General features: G+C 36.9%; 1 protein-coding gene across 18 annotated transcripts in view; it reads right to left on the reverse strand.

Moving 5' to 3' along the window:
• Positions 1 to 18,431, reverse strand: part of DST (dystonin) — a 313,545-nt gene that overhangs the window by 100,292 nt on the left and 194,822 nt on the right. For 11 of the 18 annotated variants that reach the window (XM_075498103.1, XM_075498099.1, XM_075498102.1 and 8 more), the window contains 10 exons: positions 11,896 to 17,520; positions 11,534 to 11,680; positions 11,166 to 11,381; positions 10,832 to 10,978; positions 9,532 to 9,765; positions 7,991 to 8,143; positions 5,583 to 5,816; positions 5,025 to 5,306; positions 2,676 to 3,221; positions 83 to 259 (listed from right to left, as the gene is read on the reverse strand). In XM_075498103.1, coding sequence (XP_075354218.1) covers positions 83 to 259; positions 2,676 to 3,221; positions 5,025 to 5,306; positions 5,583 to 5,816; positions 7,991 to 8,143; positions 9,532 to 9,765; positions 10,832 to 10,978; positions 11,166 to 11,381; positions 11,534 to 11,680; positions 11,896 to 17,520 — 7,761 coding nt within the window. The remainder of the gene's footprint in view (positions 1 to 82; positions 260 to 2,675; positions 3,222 to 5,024; positions 5,307 to 5,582; positions 5,817 to 7,990; positions 8,144 to 9,531; positions 9,766 to 10,831; positions 10,979 to 11,165; positions 11,382 to 11,533; positions 11,681 to 11,895; positions 17,521 to 18,431) is intronic. The other 7 variants (XM_075498106.1, XM_075498109.1, XM_075498107.1 and 4 more) reach the window with 1 other exon arrangement.

An 18,431-nucleotide genomic window follows, 5' to 3' on the forward strand; every position in this document is an offset into this window, starting at 1 on the left:
ATTATATTAGATTATCCTGTTTTTCAGACAAAACCCAGCTCCTTTTAGGACAGAAGTACTTCTGCTTTTTAAAGCTTTTCACCTTGGTTTCTTCTAGTTGTCTTTGGAGATTTTTGGGATCCACTGCAATTGGCTCTGATAGTTGTTTGTTCACAGCTATTTCAGAAGCCTGGAGACCTGACAGAAGTCCAGATGAGGCATCTTCGTAATGCTGGTATTTATCCACCAGGTCTTTAAGGTTATTTCCAAGGATGCTACACTAAAAGAGTAGAAAACAAACAAGCAAATATCCAGGCATTAAACTCTGTGTTGCATTTCATAACAATCTCAAGGTCATACTTTGCCTCCTGAAATACTGCATGGTTTTTTCCTGTCATCATCCCACTAACTGATTTCTGAACTAAGGCACGACAGCTCGACAGGCTACGCAGGTCTTCCCAGTTTGTGCTCCTCATGCGTGATTTGGGATCAATTCACTGATGCAGGTGGGAAACTGCAATCTAACCCATTCTACTGGAATAGGAAAAGCTGTAGGAAGACTTTTTGATCCACCAACATAAAGATTCTTTATCAGCACTCTGACACCAAAAATGTAGCCAGTGGAAGCAAGAAATTTTCAAAAAAATCAGAAGATACGCGTATGTTCATTAAAATCCAGACAGCAGAGTATTGCTTTCATAAATACCTTATCTGCATAGTGAATTCAAAGCGAAATGGCTCGGTATGGCATATGTGCTTTGTTTTGGTCACTTAAGAATGTCATCTGACCAAGATCCTATTAGTCCTATATGTTAGCATGCCCCAAAACGTATACAGTGAATCATCACATAAAAAGGCCAGTGGAACTCTTTCAGACTTTTTGGAGATAGTTTCACAAGCAAAATCTGATTGTATCAAGTAATAATATTTATAAACAGTTACTTTAAATATTTATATTCTGAACTTTCCACACATTGTATTTTAATATTTACATTTGGTACTTGGTCTCCATCTGGTGGGCAAACATAGAATGCACTCATTTACATAACCAGTTAACAAAGAAATGACTTTTAAGATTCCTTCAACAGATAAGCCTATAAACTCATACATGTGTGTGCAAATATATATAAAGCAATAGAAATATGTATTAAAAGCAAGAAGCTTTTACAAAAGGTAAAAGGGTTACTACAAACCCATTTACAACTTGGAAGATCTCACAAGTTGTGGAAGATCCCACTTTTTAAAAGTCAGTCCTTCAACACTTGATTTAATAAGAAAAGTCTGCTTTGTGTTGGTTTTGCTCTGGATATTTATGGTCAAATATTTAAAGCATGTCTATTACATCTGTGCTAAATGTATATATGGAAAGGATAGAATTTTGACAAGTTGACAAACCTGAGACCACAAATCAAGCTGCTGGCATAGGATTTTTATGTGCATAAAAATAAACTCTCTGAAAATTCTGCAATGAAATCTTTACATTCACACTCAAACTAATCCAGTAAATCAACTGGAGGAAATCTAATGTGTTAATATAAGCTTTTAGCTTCACTGTTCATATAAATTAAGTGGGAAAATGAAAATGAGCTTCTGTAAGTGGAAAGCCTTCTTCACAAACTGTTTGAGATAACAGGGTTTACACTGTTTCTGTAATCAAGTGATCATATCCTTACAGAATTTACATTTCTGAGCAAGAAAACGTTAAAGAGATGAAAATTCCCAAAGATGGCAACTGCTGCAGACCAACGCTGTATCAGTGGACACTGAAGCTCTACTAAGGAGTCTGAACCTATGATCTTAGAAAATTATGAAATGGAATGGTCAAAGGATACTCACAGCAACTGTCTCTTAAATGGTTCAATTAATAATTATTTCAAAAGTTTACAATTCCAGAATATTATCAGTATTGAACAACACTTTGTTGGTTTTTTGAAAACAGCTGGAGAGTTGGCATGTGAGACCAGTTGGTGATGTTTGTCTTGTTCTACCAGACAGATTCCATACATGAACCTGGCACAGAGAGCTGGATTATCTTCCCTCTCTAAGGTACATGGAAGATTTTGCACTGCTAGTTTCCCATTAGTTAGAGACTAATCTCAGACTGTTAAGGATAAAATGTTTATTTAGCAGAGTAGTGGAAAAGAATTGCTACCCTCAAATCACTACGTTCCTGCATGCCTAGTGCTGACAACAAAGGTCACATTGGGACAAACTATTTCAGGATACAAATCAAACCGAAATTTTGAATGTTAATCTTGGCATAGTCTCTCTCTTTCTATATTCATTTTATTAGTAGAAAGCCAAGTAAACAAGCAGTTGCGGGAAATATCGCAAGGAACATAAAGAAATGTTATCCATCTAAAAGTATTACAATTTCTTTCCACCCCAAAATATTACTCAGACATCCCACACTGTTATAAACTCAAAGAGTTTGTTTAAGGCTGGAAAGAACAATCAGGAAATGTGGTCTGATTCCTCCCTTATAACACAAGGTAGAAAATTTCATCCATTCAGACCTTAAATAGTCTAGCACTTGACTAAAGCAGATCTTCTAGAAAATCTTGTTCTGTTATCTAACTTTAAGAAACAAAGATTTACAACTTCCCATAGTATTTGTTTCATCAGCTAACGCCTTTTTATACAACCTGCCAAATCAATTATAGTAGTCTTTCCTACTCAGTATAAAGCAAGCTTACCTTAGTATAGAGAGACTTGAAACGATCTGAAGCACTGTCCAGTTTATTTTGCACTTCAGTATATGTAGCCGAAGTATCAATACCATCTTTGTCAACCTTCACACCATCTCTTTTGCTACATGACCTTGCAGCATCTAAAACTCTTTGTCCAGAAATTGTAATATACCGTAAATCACCTTTGTGAGATATAACATCTTCTGAAAAACTCTTTTGCCTTTTCAGTTTGACCATAATACCACTTAAGTCAGAAGCACCTGCCTCCAAATTGTCAAGTTCTTGTTCTGCCTGTTGCAGCCAGGTTTCAAATTCACTATAGTCTGCATCAAATTTCTCAAGTTCTTCTCTTAGAGAATGAGTCAACTTCATTTTCCGTTCTGATTCAGCTAAAGCAGTCTCGTACTGAGCCTTCAGCTCTTTCATGTTCCTTTGCATCTTGTCTTTTTCTTCAGGGGAAAGGTAGTGCCCTTGTTTCTCAAGCAGTGCCTGAGCAGACTGAGTTGCTATTATGACAGCCTGCTGCTGTGAAATAATTTTCTCATGTTGAGCCTACAAGAAAAAAAAATTAAAATTATGACCAGCACCTTCTTGGATGGTTCCATTAGACCATATTGTCTTGAAATCTCTGCTGAATTCTGCTTAGAAACGATGAGTAAAACCAAGTCCATCAAAATGATAAAAAGCTTTTCTAATTTTCATATTATTAATTAAAAAACATTTTGCGATTAATTTAAGTGAAAGCATGACTCCTGGTCATCATATTTCTGTGCAGTTTCAAAATTTTACAAAACATCCAATGGTAATTTTAGCCAGATATAAAGGCCATGACCAAATGGGAGTCTTCAAATATCACTGGAACTCAGAAATACTAGGATATATATCACACAAGCGCTCTCCCCTGTACTTCTAAAAGACAACTCTGTATACTGAAATTAGACATTATCAATCTCTCAATTTTTTTTCCTAATAAAACATATTTGCTTATTACTTAACATTTAGGGTACCGTGCTTAGTGTAATCAAAAATTTCCCAATTCCCTGTCTCAAAATAGGATTTATAAAATAAAGCATTCAAAGGTAGGCAACTTTCCAAATCAAAACTGTTCCATTTCCTGTTATATATACTGTAACTACCATTTCAGAAAAACAGACCAAAAGGAGTGAAAGCATCAAACATTAAAAAGAATATAGATACTTCCTTCTTATATTGAGTCAACAAACATTATTATCCAAATTTTTTAATTTCATTTTTCAATTTCAAGACCAGTGATTCTTATCAAATATACTTTGTCATAAAACACGTCCTTTTGATATTAAAAATTGAGACACATTCTATACATGTAAATTGTTTCAATCTCATAAAAAATAGTAAGCCATATGAACTAGAACTGTATGACAAATAACACCCATATTTCAAATAGATTCTTTCAAAAAATCTCCATTCTTGAAGTTCCTCTATTCCTGTGTAAAATAACTATGTAAAATAGACTGGTATACTTTTCTTCCAGTACAGTGGGCAATTATCCTGTAGGCATTAGGTGCAGAAAAGAGCTGTCAAAAAAGTGGAAGTAAAAACATTATGTACACACAAAAAAAAAAGATCTCATTTTCTTGTTGTTTTTTTTTTTTTTTTAAATAAGAAAGGAAATCAAAAATAGTATCAGCTATCAGCATTATCATTTTCATCAACATGTCTATCAAACCACATCTAATGCTCAACTGTAAGTCAACAAAAACTATAAAACTGAGCTCTTATTATTTTAAATACTTCCAATTATCTTACCTGGAAAATCCATTTTTAAAATGCTGTGCTGTGGTTTTATGTAAGTCATCCTTCTGAAGCCTGCAAATAGTGCTTTGCCCACGTATTAAACTTATAGGGAATGAAGATTATAATTTCAGCAAACTATTATTTGCAGCCATTGGTAATCAGTGTTCACAGGGAATTGCAGGGGGTTGAATCATGTGGCTTCTTAAAAATTTTTTAAAATACATTTTTTTTTTTTAAAGTCACATAAAGGGTATGAATTTATGTTGCTGCTTTTTGCATTTGATTTACCTGCATTAATTTCTCAGTATAAAAATTAAGAATAGACTCACCATCAGGATTCTCAACATTTACCTTGTAGAACATGTCCGTTTTCTTATTTTGCAGGAAACAATCACAGTAACGGCAAAAAAGTGACAAATTTGCAATACATTCTAACTACTGAAATTCCTACCACTGTACATCACTAACTTCCTAGTGCCTGTTCCAAAGTCTATGGCAGAAAGGATGAGATTGAATTCACTCATGTTGAATGAGGCCTGACACGCTTAGCACCTACATGTTGAATAAACCCAGCAACAGTACCTTGACTTTCTGGTACTGCTGGTTCAGGTTATCTTCTGTGCTTTTTACTAGTCCATCCACCTGAGTCTCAATGTCTTGCTGAATTTCCAGCAGATTACCATTGACATCATCCTCCTCTCCTTCCAAAGCCTTCACATCTCCCTCTTCGAAGTGTGTTCCATTCTGTTCTATCACCTGCTTAAATTTCCGGCTGTGCTCCGCTTCTTTATCCACATTTGATAACCAATCCAAGAGATTTTCTATTGTATTTTTACTTTCTTCCAGCTGTTCTATAGCCGCAACCTACATTGAAATTTTACAGTTTCAGTTTAGAAATCTTTAGGCACTACGCATCATATGCAAACAGACCATTTAAAATACATTAACATTAAACAAAATTTTTGATTGACATATATGTTGCTGTTTATTTTATAAAGAAAATAAACCAGCAAACAGTTTATTAGTCACCCAAATGAAATATGATTTTAATCTCTCCACAGTATATCAACAAGTTGCAAGACTAATCCCCTAGGACACATAAACAGTTTGAATAAAGGTATGAAATGGTTGCCTAAAAACCTTTTCTGTTTCCTGCTTAATTGCTGTTGTCATAGCTTTATCCAGTTCTTTTTTGGACTCTTCTGCCTTTTGGCTAAGGAGCAAACACTTTGTCTTAGCTTCATTCAGTTTCTGTTCAAGAATAGTCTTGTCTTCTTGTGACAACTTTTCTCCATTCTCTTTCAAGAAGGTTTCAGTATTTTTCACAATCTCTGCCAGTGTCTGGGCACTCATTCTCATGTCTTTTTGTATCTCCTGTTGAGAAAAAAGAAAGCAAATAGGAGTAAGTAAATTATTCACCAGATCTTTCCAACTAACTTTATTGGAACTATCTCTGTTCCAGGGGCAAGCACCACACTGGTCCTTTCTAACTTGGGAGAGTACATGATACATTACTAAATTACAGACAGAATTATTAAAAAAAGAAAATCAATTCAACATCTGACAATGTTGCTGCAGCTCAATCTGTCTTTTTTTTTTTTAATTGCAAGTCTGTTAACTTACACTCCTCTCCAGACTGAGGCCACTTATTTCCTTTGTTTAGCAGCTCGAATATTGTATTTCCATGTACACAGAAGAAAATACACCTTATTTTTTAGATATCAAGAGATAAAGTAAGTCTGCTACACTGTAGTTGGTAAGGTGAGTCTCCTGACAAATTCCATTCCATTACTATCCTAACAGAAAGCTGTGGAAAATAAGGGGACTGAATAAAAGTCAGAGACTTGTAGTCAACTTTCCCAGGTGGAAGTTTTCCCATATTTCTTCGTTTTGTTCAGGCCAGAAATGTCGTAAGAATATTTTTCTTTAATTGTAATCAATCATAATATTTCAATCTCTAAAAAAGGTTTAAGTCCATTAAATTTCAGAGGACAGATGTTTAGTTTTAGTTTATCACAGGACTAGGAGAACTGCTTTAGATAGAATCAGATAAAAAAAAATCTGCCTCCCAATTATGAGGCAAGCTTTAATTGGAACAATAATTAGGCTGTTGAATACATTCACCCAGTTACTGAAATAATGAAGTTTTTTTTCCTTATATGCAGTGTAACACTCTTGAAGCTGCAAGACAAAACATCTGATTCTCATTCTAAACTACAGATTTTGCAGCAATTATAGAATATAGTTTGGCAGCTAAAACTGCAACACTTCAGCAAGTACGTTAGATTTTCCTGGGGACCCTATATCAAGACAAGATTCTCCTTCTCTGACAAAGATCTCTGTTAGATGTTAGATGAAGTTTTAACACTTCAGCAAGTATGTTAGATTTTCCTGGGGACCCTATATCAAGACAAGATTCTCCTTCTCTGACCAAGATCTCTGTGATCCCTTTCAGACAGCTCACTGAGGATGACAGCTCTGACGATCTATAAAAGACCTTTTTTAAGCCCCCACTCCCCTCCTGAGACACACTTCTACAATGGTGTCTACAAGAAATCAGTCAGCAAACAACAACTAGTCTGCTAGGCAGTTACAGACAGCTGATGGAAAAAAAAAATGAAGCATATGCTATCTCAGTTCTTCTCCCATGGGTACCCTATTTAGGCCATATATTCTTAAGACAGGTAAGCGACATTAAGAGGTACCGCAGGGGTGTCTGTATCTTTCCACTGACTGCAAGGAGAACATCGGCAAACTAGATGTGTTACTTTGAAGATAAATAAAGCAAAGCAAGATGAATAAGGAAATTTCTGCCTTTATAGATTACTAAACCTGATCTGGAGCTCTACACTATAGTAAACTACTACTAGGAGAAGGAGGAAGAAGAGTACCAAGTCCTTCAGTCCTTTAACTATCATAAACTCAATTAGCATCAGTCAGGACAGAGTAAAAGCTTATAGATGACAGAATACAGCTGAAAAGCAAGGTCTCAATAGGAAAGCAAGCAAACTGAGAGGGCTCTCTTACACAAGAACACCAAGGAGATTGCAAGCAACACTAGAAAAAGCAGAATTCAAACCAAAAACAAGAGTGAGGCAATGGAAAGCCTCAGGCAAGAGAAAGCCTTGCAGCAAAATTCTTCAAAATACTGTGAACAGGAATAAGCACTCCCTGATACCGGTTAAAAAGTTTGAGCATAATTATTTGAGCATAATAAACAGGTCTGTTTTTATCATATCTGACAGGAACAAGCTTAAGCTAAAGATTCATGTAACAGGTTTTATGCCTGCTCCAAGAGTGCTTCTTGAAATGTCTAGTACATTTTCTAGTGTCTTCTAGTTTGAAAGTTTTTCTTCTCCCACTGCACATACTGGAGAGTATTCATAGGCAGCAGCTTAAATGCACGCTATTAAGCCTTTACTTTTGGTAGGTCAAACAAGTTATTTTACTCTCCTCTCACATGACAGTCTTGTAATTCAACAAAAGAGTCTAGTCACTCTCCTCTGCACTCAGTCTTCTTTAACTTATCTGACTAGAATTGTGCATACCTCCTGTTTGGTCTGGTATTGTTCTAGCTCAGCCTTGCTGTCTCCAATAACAAGAGACTCTTGCTGTCCGATGAGTCGATTTTCAGTCTGTGTAAGCAAATCACAGATTTCCTGCAGTTTCTCTTTGCATTCCTGCTGCCGTTCAGCCACATCCTATATTAGAGCCAAATACAATTGAACAATAAAACAAAAATGTCCCCACTTCAGCAACTAACAGACGCTCTAATAGGAATTACCTCTGAACATCAACATTGCAAAGCAATCATTTTAAAAGTATGCTGTAAACATGATAGCAGTGGTACAAAGAGCAAGTTGAATATATAGAAGTTATGGATAAACCTCAAATATGTTGTAAGTAAAAGAGACCATGTTTGATGGAATCGCCCAATAGAAGTCTGGCCATGCACATATGTGAAAGATGAAATCTCCGAACAACAGGAGTGAAAATCCAGTCTCTTAACTGCTGAAACCCGTGATAAACACTATTAATTCTGAAAAAAGGATATCAAAACAGCGGTTAGTTGTGATTGTGAGTTAGCTCTTGTTGGTATGCATAATGTTACCTGAATAGAAAATGTTGACTTTTTAAGCAGTAGAAGAGAACAAAACATGCAAGCTCATTATTGTTACTAAGTCCTAGAAAAGTATCTATGCCTCTCCTTTACTCTATTTTATGTTTCTTTGACAAAGTATGGTAGAAACAAATGGTAAAATAATACAAAGTCCTCAGAATGCTAAACCACCTTTCATTATGCATAAACTGGGGGTTGACGTGGTGATTCTGAGTCTTAACAGTGCTTCTGTGAGAGAAAAGGAGATGCAGTTACACTGCAGCATCTTATCAGCCTCCTTTGACTCTACAAACGCTGCTTATGCTTGCCAACTGCAGCCATGCCAGCTGAAGAGGTAACTGTTCCAACTTGACTCATAGCTTTCCCAGTGCCCATGCCTAGAACTGCAAATATCTTAGCTGATTTACTCCTATGTTTGTCCCTCTAACCTGTCTCAGTCCAAACAAGCCATGGTACCAAGGATTTGAACAAATCTGGTTCTTTGACTATAAAGACCTAGAAAGACATCATATAAGCAGATGACCTGGCAAATCAGAGTACGAGAAAGTCTTCAGCAGGACAGAAGTGATGAGCAATGGTGGGATAGTAAATTAATTGATCAATACTGCTGCAGCCAGAAGCGTTCACTGCTTTAATTATTGATATAGCTGCTAAACAAACAACACGTGAGAAACCTCAAGTAAATTTCTCTCATTGCTAGAAAGAGCAGACCTGGTCACCTGAGGCTGTACAGATCCTAATGCCCAAAACTGTGTCTGTCCATAATCTAACATGCTGTTTCTGTGACTGTACCAAGGAAAGACAAAAATGACAATTCACCGAACTTGATCGATACCATCTTTGTAGAACTATGAATGTATTTGTAGTAAAACTGAGAAGATAGGAATACACTTAATACTGCATGCTGGTATTAAAATTCCTCATCCATAGACAAAAACACTCAGCACACATTTACACAGAAAGGCAAACCTTCTGATCACCCAGCTCTTGCGCTGCCTGTAACTGAGTCTCTAAACTTTCCACGTGAGATATTATTGCTTCCTGTACTTCCTGAAAAGATTTCTGGGTGGTATTTAAGAGCCTCAGCAGCTGTTTGCTCTGATTAGGAGAAAGATCTTGAGCATGTTCAGAAATGAAGAACTGAACATCGAACGCAGTGGACTCCAGTTGCAGTTTTTTACAGCCGAGCTCTGCAGCGCTGTTCTGTAAAAGAAGAGAAGGAAATCGCTAGCAATGAAAACAAATTCAGTACAAATAAAACACCAGTATCACTACCCGTTTTCTTAGTCCCTGTTCCAAAATGCTTTTGGAAGACAGTTGAGCCACAGTAAATCAAAACCCTGTGTCAGAATCGTCCTGACACATTCAGATACGGCATTTGAATTTGTGCATGGTTTGCCTCTGGGACAGTCCATGTTCAAGTAATGAATAAGATGACCTTGAACATCTCTATTTCTTTGCTCTCTCATGGATGTCTGAAAACTGGCTGACCTTCAACTGTGGAAGATTTATGGCAGGTTAGGTTTCACATTTCTAGGTTCTAGGTCTGAAGACCCAGAAATGTTAAAATAGTTACTTGAAAGCATTCCTATTCTTAACTCCACAGCAAGAAGCCCCATTTCCAGCAGTGTGGTAAATTCTGGCCATAGTTACGCACTGTGCAGCCCCTATGACAGTACCATGCATACTGGAACCCTATTAAAGCACAGTAAAATAATGTCATTGTTATCATTCATACATACAGAGGTGTATGAACTTTACTAAAAATTTGATCTGATTTGTTTTTCATGACTCATTTCATAGCGTGTGTAATGAAGAGGCTTTTTATCTTTCCCCATCTTCCATTCTCACATGTAATTGATTTGGAAGGTAATTAAACTTCAGTAAAGATTCTGGACCTTATGCATAAAGATCCAATTTTAATCACTGAAATATTTGTATGATAAATTAGATTTCCAAAAAGGAAATCAGATTTAGGAATTCAAAAGCATTTAGGAATCAAATGGAATCCAGATTTATTGCAACAAATCTAAGCAGAACCAATAGCTTTCTCAGTAAGCCAAACTCTATCAAAAATTTTTTCAAGAGAAAAAGCAAATCAACAACATTTGATTACTAGATTATCAAGTAGTTGTCTTCTTAAGTAATTAGTTCTAGCCATCTGTTTAAGCAGTAGAGGTTAATGAGCAGGTATACAAAACCTAGCTAGTAATTCATAATAAGTAGCAACATTTGCCAGAAGCACCAAGCCTGCCATAAAGATACTTACTTTAAGTAGCTGTAAACTTTTCTTCATTTCTTCTACATCATTACTATTCACTATGAAGTCATTCACAATTTTACTGTTTTCTGTGATCCAGTCTGAAAATCTCTGCAGTTTGCTTAATAGTTGCTGGTGTAATACTGCAAGCTTAGACTAGAAAGGGAAGTTGTATATTTATTTATGCCCCTGAAGTCTAGTCACATTTTCTATCATATTAAATAAATTATACATGTATTTTTATATTAAGATAAAACAAAATAAAGCAAAACCAAATTCCTTCTTTTTAGCCAAATTACCTTGAAAAAAACCAAGGTAAAAACATACAATGATAAAAACATACCATTTCAAAGTCAATAGCACAGACTATTTGTTTTGCTCGTTTCGAAGATGTATCACAGACCACCAAAAATGCTTCCTGCAAATAATCACAGCTTATCTTTAGCTCTTTAAGTTTCTCTTCAGGAATATCCCTGCTACAAAACTTTAAAAACTCTTCTGTCAACTTCATGTCCTTCTTTAGGATAATTGCAAAGGTAGCCAGTCTTGATTCAAATGACTACAAAGAGAATACATATAAAATGCATTGTTACTAATCAAGAAAGACATTTAAATCTGAATTACTTTAATTATATTTGAAATCTCTCTTTTTTTCATCTAAGGGCTTTTCCTAGTATGCATCACTGAAGTAGAAGCATAAAGAACACTTACTTCTAGTTGTTCCAGTTCCTCTTTTAGTATTTCCAGGTTGTTACCAATAGGCTGCTGGTTATCTAGGTGGCTTTTCATATCTTGAAGCACTGCCAAATGTCCTCGCATTTTTTCTGTTAACTTTAAACATTGCTGTACTCCATCAACCTGAGAATGAGTTTTAACAATAAGAAAAGGCTTTCCAAACTGACAGACTTGAAAGTAAGCAATAAAAGTCCTTCTTTTAATTATAATTTATTTTAAATTTATCATTTAATTTTTCAACCATTTTTCCAGTTTAATTATTTTCTCCAGCACTTGAAAGGATTCATGCAATTCCTTTAACACAGGACACACAGCACATACCAGCTGTTGTTACTTACCATGCTAGTGGGGGTGTCTTCCAGGACTGCTTCTTTTGTTTTGAAAACAGGCTCAGTAAAGCCTTTGAACAGGCTGGCTGTCTTCCCATGCTCCTGGTCACTTTTCCAAGCAACAGCTGTGTCGTCTGCCAATGTTTTCTCTTTAGCAAGTTTTGATCCAAACTCCGATTGTTCTGTTGAGAAAAGCGTACAAAGCCCCTCTACTTTGCCTTTACCCTCATGTTCTGTGGTGATACCAGCAACCTGTGAGCTCGTAAGCAAACCACTTATCAGCTCCTCTAACTTGCTTGTACTTTCATCTCCAGGTGAGATTTGAAAAATCTCCAGAAGTTCGGAAGTAGTCAGTTTTGGAACAGGAGCCTTCATGTCTGTTTCACTCTCCCGTTCACCCGGATCATCCATCTTTTGCTTGCAGGGTTCCTGCTTCAGAATATCACGAAGAAGATCAGGACTTCTGCAGTCAGGCCAAAGCAATGAAAGAGCATCACTGTCCTTTGGCTCTGTACATGGTGTGGTAACCATTAATGCAGTTCTAACAGCATTGCTTATTTGCTTGAGATTTGACTCACTAGACGTGTCACTCCCCAGATGGGTGCTTCTAACCATTGTAAATAAATTTTGCATTAAAATTTTGGTATCAGAGTAACTTAGGGGTTCACCCTCCTGCTTGCAGTAAACATGTCCCATTTTCAATTTCCTTCGTAATATATTCTTTAAGTCTTCCATTAGTGTGTCAGACATTTCTGGCGATTGTGAAATACCTTCCTTTACTTGAAAATCTTTGCAGGGTCCCATTTCCTTTTGTAATGACTCCATGGACATTTTTTTTTTTAAACCATTTCCAAGGGAAGAAGTCTCACTAGCCACAAAATTTTCTCCCTTTGTATTTTTCAGCTTCTCATGTTCTTTCTGGGTACCGTAATTCAAGCCAGCCCCTACGATGCTCAGAATTGCAGAAGAAACATCCGTGGTATGGGTATGACTCCCAGAAGGTAGCGCTTCACTCCCATCCCCTGATTCTTTGGCATCCTCAATATTTTCTAAAGAACCTGCTTTTATTGGGGAAAATTCACTATCATTGCTGCTCTTGCTTTCTGAAAAGTCTTGAAGAACACTGTCAGTATTTTGACATGTAACTGTCCCTGTTTCTTTAGTTATGCTAACTTCCTTTGGTGTCATTGTATCAGTTGGGGGAAAAGAATAAGTGTTAAATTCACTTGAATGCATTTCTTCCGTATTTAGTAGAAAATCCTTTTCATTCTGTATACCCTTTTTCCCTGTTTCCCTGTCCTCAAAGCAACAGGATTCAGTTTTATCCAATTCTGAATGGCTACCTTCTTTTATGTCTGTTGTATGTTGTTTTAAAGAAGCGGAAATGTTAAAATCTCTCTTAAATTCATCTGATTTTGCACTATCTCCAATGTCAAGCAAAGCTTGATCAACATTTACTTTTTCTTTACTTGAAACAGGACTTTCTGTATCAACTTTAATTACTGATGCATCAAATATTTCCCCAAGGCTTTCCATCTGAATGGGAATTTTACTTTGCCCCATGATATCACATTCCTCCATAATATTTACTCTATTTTTATTTTCTGTAAGAATTTCAAAACGTCTTCCTATTTGACCATGCTTCCAACTGGTGACTGGATGTACTTGGTCACTAAGAGAACTATCACCATCACTCACATAAGGCATCTCCACAAGGAATTTATTGTCCATTTGGGATGAACTTTCCTTTAGTGGTTCCATACCAGCCATATCATTTAATACTTTTTCCTCTGCAAATACCGCTTCTCTCTGTCTTTGCCCATTATTTGAATGTAACATTGGCACGGTACTATTGTTTTTATTCATGCTATCAGTAAAATGTTCTGAGAAAAGCAAATTTGTCTGAGTACTTTCATCATCATCAGTAGCTTGCTTTGTAATTAGGAATGCTGCTACACTAACATCAAATGTCATAGTATCATCAAGAAGCTGAGAACTTGGAACCTTAAGCTGTGTTTTATTATTTTCTTCACTCTTACAGGACATCCATTTAGTGTCAAAGGTATTTTCAGACTGAATAGGCTCAGTAGTATCTTGTAACATGTGTTTACTTTTGACGCAAGTTCCATATTCATCTTCTGCTTCCTGCTGTCTGTCTTCTTCACTTGTACATGTGAGACCAACACATCTTGCCTCAGAAACATCCGATGCAGATTCACGTTTTCCTGAGGGTAGTTTTCCATTTTCATGGTTAGACTGGAATTGCAAAATATATCCTGTCTTGTGGCCTACAGAATAGCAACAGTCATCAATATTCTGATTATTTTCATCAGTATTTTCTATGTCTCCTAAGGAAATTACCAGCTGGTCACCTTTGTTTATACATTGATGATGTGAATAAAAAATATCCATTTCTTCATCACTGTCAGAATCAGTGTCAGAGTCATCATAACTATCATAATCCTCCTCATAATCTTCCTCCTCCTGTGTAGCTTCAGATTCATCCTCATAGGAGTCACTTTCTGCTTTCATTTCATCTTCCTCATTTCTGTTTTGTACTTCTGCTTCATACATCTTCCGTAAAGAACTAGGGCCTCCCTCCTTTCTTCCTTCACTCTCCAGAGTAACTGGTAATTTTTGCTCCTTCTCTCCAAAGCTCCCTGTTCTTTCCCTTTCCTCCCCAGGGATTCTTTCCATAGTTTCAGCAATTGCAGAAGCTATATTTACGCTCTCAGGTGGACCTGTCAGATTTACACGGACACTCCTTCCAGCATTAGTTGCAAGTTCTTGAAAAGAGCTGGTCTCTTCTCTCAGGGTTATTAGACCACCTCTCTCCTCTAGAAAACCTAATGGAACTGATGTTCCAGACAATTCTGGCTCTGGTGTATCATCATCCCCCAACTGCAAGGTATCAAAGCCATCATCACCTTGAGGAGTGTCATAGGAATCATCATCATCAATTTGTGGAGTATCATAGACATCACTGTCATCATCATCAACCTGAGGTGTTTCATAGGCATCATCGTCATCATCATCAAACTGAGAGCTGTCATCTTCAGAGGCTACCTCACCACATTCATGCTGCAAGCAGTTACTTTCAAACTGTGGGATGCCAACACTCCCTTCTACTGACGAGTCAGAACTACTGTCACACAGCAGTAACTTCTCGAATGTAAGATTGCTTTCTTCTACTGTTAGCCTTTGTGCTGTGCTGTTACTGTCCCCCACAGGCAGTCCATCATGTCTAACAGTATCACCATCCAATGAAGGCCTGCAGTGCATGTCTCCACTGTCTTCTAGACACAGCTTACTCCACAAATCAGTACAATCCTCCATGGATGGCCTGCCATGTAGATAAAGATAGTCCTCTAGGGATGGCCTGTTATGTACATTAGCGTAGTCCTGTAGAGGTTGCTCACTACATTCATTATCTTCAAACTGTGGTGTGTCACCACACTGATTAACCAATTCTTCTGGAAGTCTATACTCAGTATTTGCACTGATTGATGACCCAAGACTTCCCTGAAAATCATCCTTCTTGCTGTTATCCAGTACCATTCTGCTATTGTCAGCCTGCAAAATGTGAGGCCCGTATTTTGTGCACCTTTCCAGTTCTCTCCAGGTTTCATTATCTGACAAATCATTCATACTCAAGGAATCTTGTAAGGTTTTATCGTTCCTGTTTTCATTACCTAGACTGCCTGCCATATAAGTCTCTTCTTTCTCTGTTTCTGAAATAAGATTTGGATTTGAGCGATTTGGAAGATATCCTTCAATGTTTCCTGAACTTGCCTTCTGACTGTTATGCTTACACAGTTCTGTCCACTCAGACACCTCCGGAAGACCTCTGAATGTATTTCTGTTCATGGACTTTTGAGTGCTACTTACTACACTTCTGAGTTCTGTAGGGTTAGTCAACAACATCTCCTCTGTATATTCTGATTGCTCAGTACCAATAGCATTGCAAACATCTGGTCTACACACATGGAGGTCTTCTCCCTGTAAAGATATGTAATTCCCAAAATCTTCAAACTGATTTAATTTCCTGTTATTAGAAGTATTCTCAGCACCTAAAAGATCACCCTGAACACCGCCTGTGACATCATTAAAGCGGACGCTGTCAGCCGACTTTAGGTTAATTCCTTTCGGGCTTGTGTATTTGTTATTAAACTCCATTTCTGACACATCGGCATTGTACACAGCACCATCACCTTCCAGCAACATATTGATGGCTTCTTGCAGTTGTCCATCATATAATAAAAGTCTTCCTCCGGTGTTTGCATCCATATAACTATTTACCATCAGATAAGATATGAATAATTTCTTAGCTTGATCTAAATTATGACATACAGGGTCTTCTGTGCCAGAACCTTCATGTTCCTCCTCCCAGTCATGAAATACAGATGGCAGAAATTCATACATCGATAACCACTTTGCAGCATTTTTACAAGGGGACTCTAATTCTTCTACATTGGGCATTTTATCTGGTAAAGTCACATTGGTCAAAACAGATACAGTATTGATGTCTATTATCCCTGATTGTGCAGCCTTATCTAGACTGACTATTTCACAAGTTTCTGGAATGTAAAGCGCAGCTATTTTCTGTCTATCATTTAGTATTTTGAATGCCAGCTCATTTGTTATCATCTCTTGGTGCAAGGAAGTTGATATGGGGAATATTTCACCAGTGTGAGGCCAAATTAGTCCAACAAAGCCTCTCTGTGCTTCTAATACCAGCAGTGCACTGGTAGATGATATTAAGTTGCATTGTACAGCTTCATCAACAGTCAAGCGTTGTCCTGAATTTGGGCAAAGGATTCCACCAGTCTGAACCTGATGTGTGAGGATCCCACAAGCAGTGTCCTGATCTATCATCCCTTGTCTCATGGCCTCTTCCACAGTCATTCGCTTCCCTGAGTCAGGGTCAATTACACCTCCAGACATTAACTGAGCACCCAGCAGCCTGAACATTGTTTCCCGATCAATGAGTCCTTCATGGGCTGCCCTCAAAATAGTTATCTTCCTTCCACATTTGAACGTGATTCTACCTTTTTCTTGCGGTTTCACAGGTAGGAGTCTTAACCCTGTTTCTTCATGTATTATGCTTCTATGAACCATCTGTTCAAGGGAAATCTTCTCAGCACAGTTGGGGTCTATGAGATCTTTACATGTGTCTTGTCTTTCCAGAAGCTTTGTATATAATGTTGGAGAAATCAGGTTTCTGTGGAAAGCATTCTGCAAAGTCAGGTTTTCTCCAGTAGATGGCAAAATCAAGTGCCCACTTGAAAGCTGATTCTCAAGAATTTTAATAGCCAAATGTTCTGAAATTAGACCTTGTTCTAAAGCTGATACAACTGGAAGATTTGATAATGATGATTCTGAAATAAGCTTCTTTGCATTACTTAATTCCTGCAACTGCAACACAGTCTGCTCATCAATTAAGGCATGAGCTTTAGCTTCTTCCAAATCATAACATACTCCTAATTCTGGAGAAATTATTCCAGAAAGGATCAGTTGATTCTCGAGTAATCTAATTCCAGTGTCATAGTCAATAAAACCTTTTAAAATAGACTGAAAGACTGAAAGGACTTCTCCAGTCGTTTGGTCAATGACACCAGCAATGACTTTATTCACCTAAAAAGGAATATAAAAGAAAATCTATCACTATTTTCAGACTGTATATTTTAAGTTTTCTTTTGATTTTGAATGCATGATAAGCATAAAAACATGTACTTACCAGGCCTGGAGGAATGCTGTGAATGTTAGCAGCTCAAATGCGCAAGTGATCTATGTCAGTCATTCAACAGCACACGATGTGATAAAAGATTTAAAATCAACATGCATCTGCGAATTGAAAACCTATGCTTTGCATACATAAATAGGGTTAGTGAAAGACAATAGAAGAAATGATTGCAGAGTGAGCAAATAGAACATATACCTGAAAGGCAAATTTTCATGCTCTAAATGTCTGTGAAAGGTTAGAATATTTGGAAACAGTATGTGACTCAAAACAACCATGCTATTCATGTTTACAGCATACAGCACTTCTGTATATACACTCAACAATATGGAATCGATACTCTAGCACCAAATATTGCATTTAGTTTGCATGGAAAGCATGAAGTCAGTTTGGCAACATTATTTGAACTAATTACACAGACACTGCCTCTATGTGTATATGAGAACACTCATTTGCAACATAATTTTTGACAATTCCATATTTAAGATTAAGATCCATTAACAAATGTATTTGTAGTGTCTCAGAGCTAATCACATTATGTGCTCTCATTTTCATATCCCGATAAGTTTTAAGAAAAACTGAAAGCAGATTTCTTCTAGGACGCTTCTGAGTGATATATGGGAAAGATTAACATGTTATTTTATGGTGACATTTTTGCAGCAGAAACACAGACTTATCTAGCAGTCAAAGAATGGCTTTTAAGAGAAGAGTTAAGAGATGAATGATTTGTTTATCTTTCTTCATGCAAGGCACACATTATTAAGACTCTTCACAAAAAAATCTGATGAGCAGAATGTTCATATGC

This window comes from Mycteria americana, chromosome 3 (genome assembly GCF_035582795.1).
Source record: "Mycteria americana isolate JAX WOST 10 ecotype Jacksonville Zoo and Gardens chromosome 3, USCA_MyAme_1.0, whole genome shotgun sequence".
NCBI classification, from domain to species: domain Eukaryota; kingdom Metazoa; phylum Chordata; class Aves; order Ciconiiformes; family Ciconiidae; genus Mycteria; species Mycteria americana.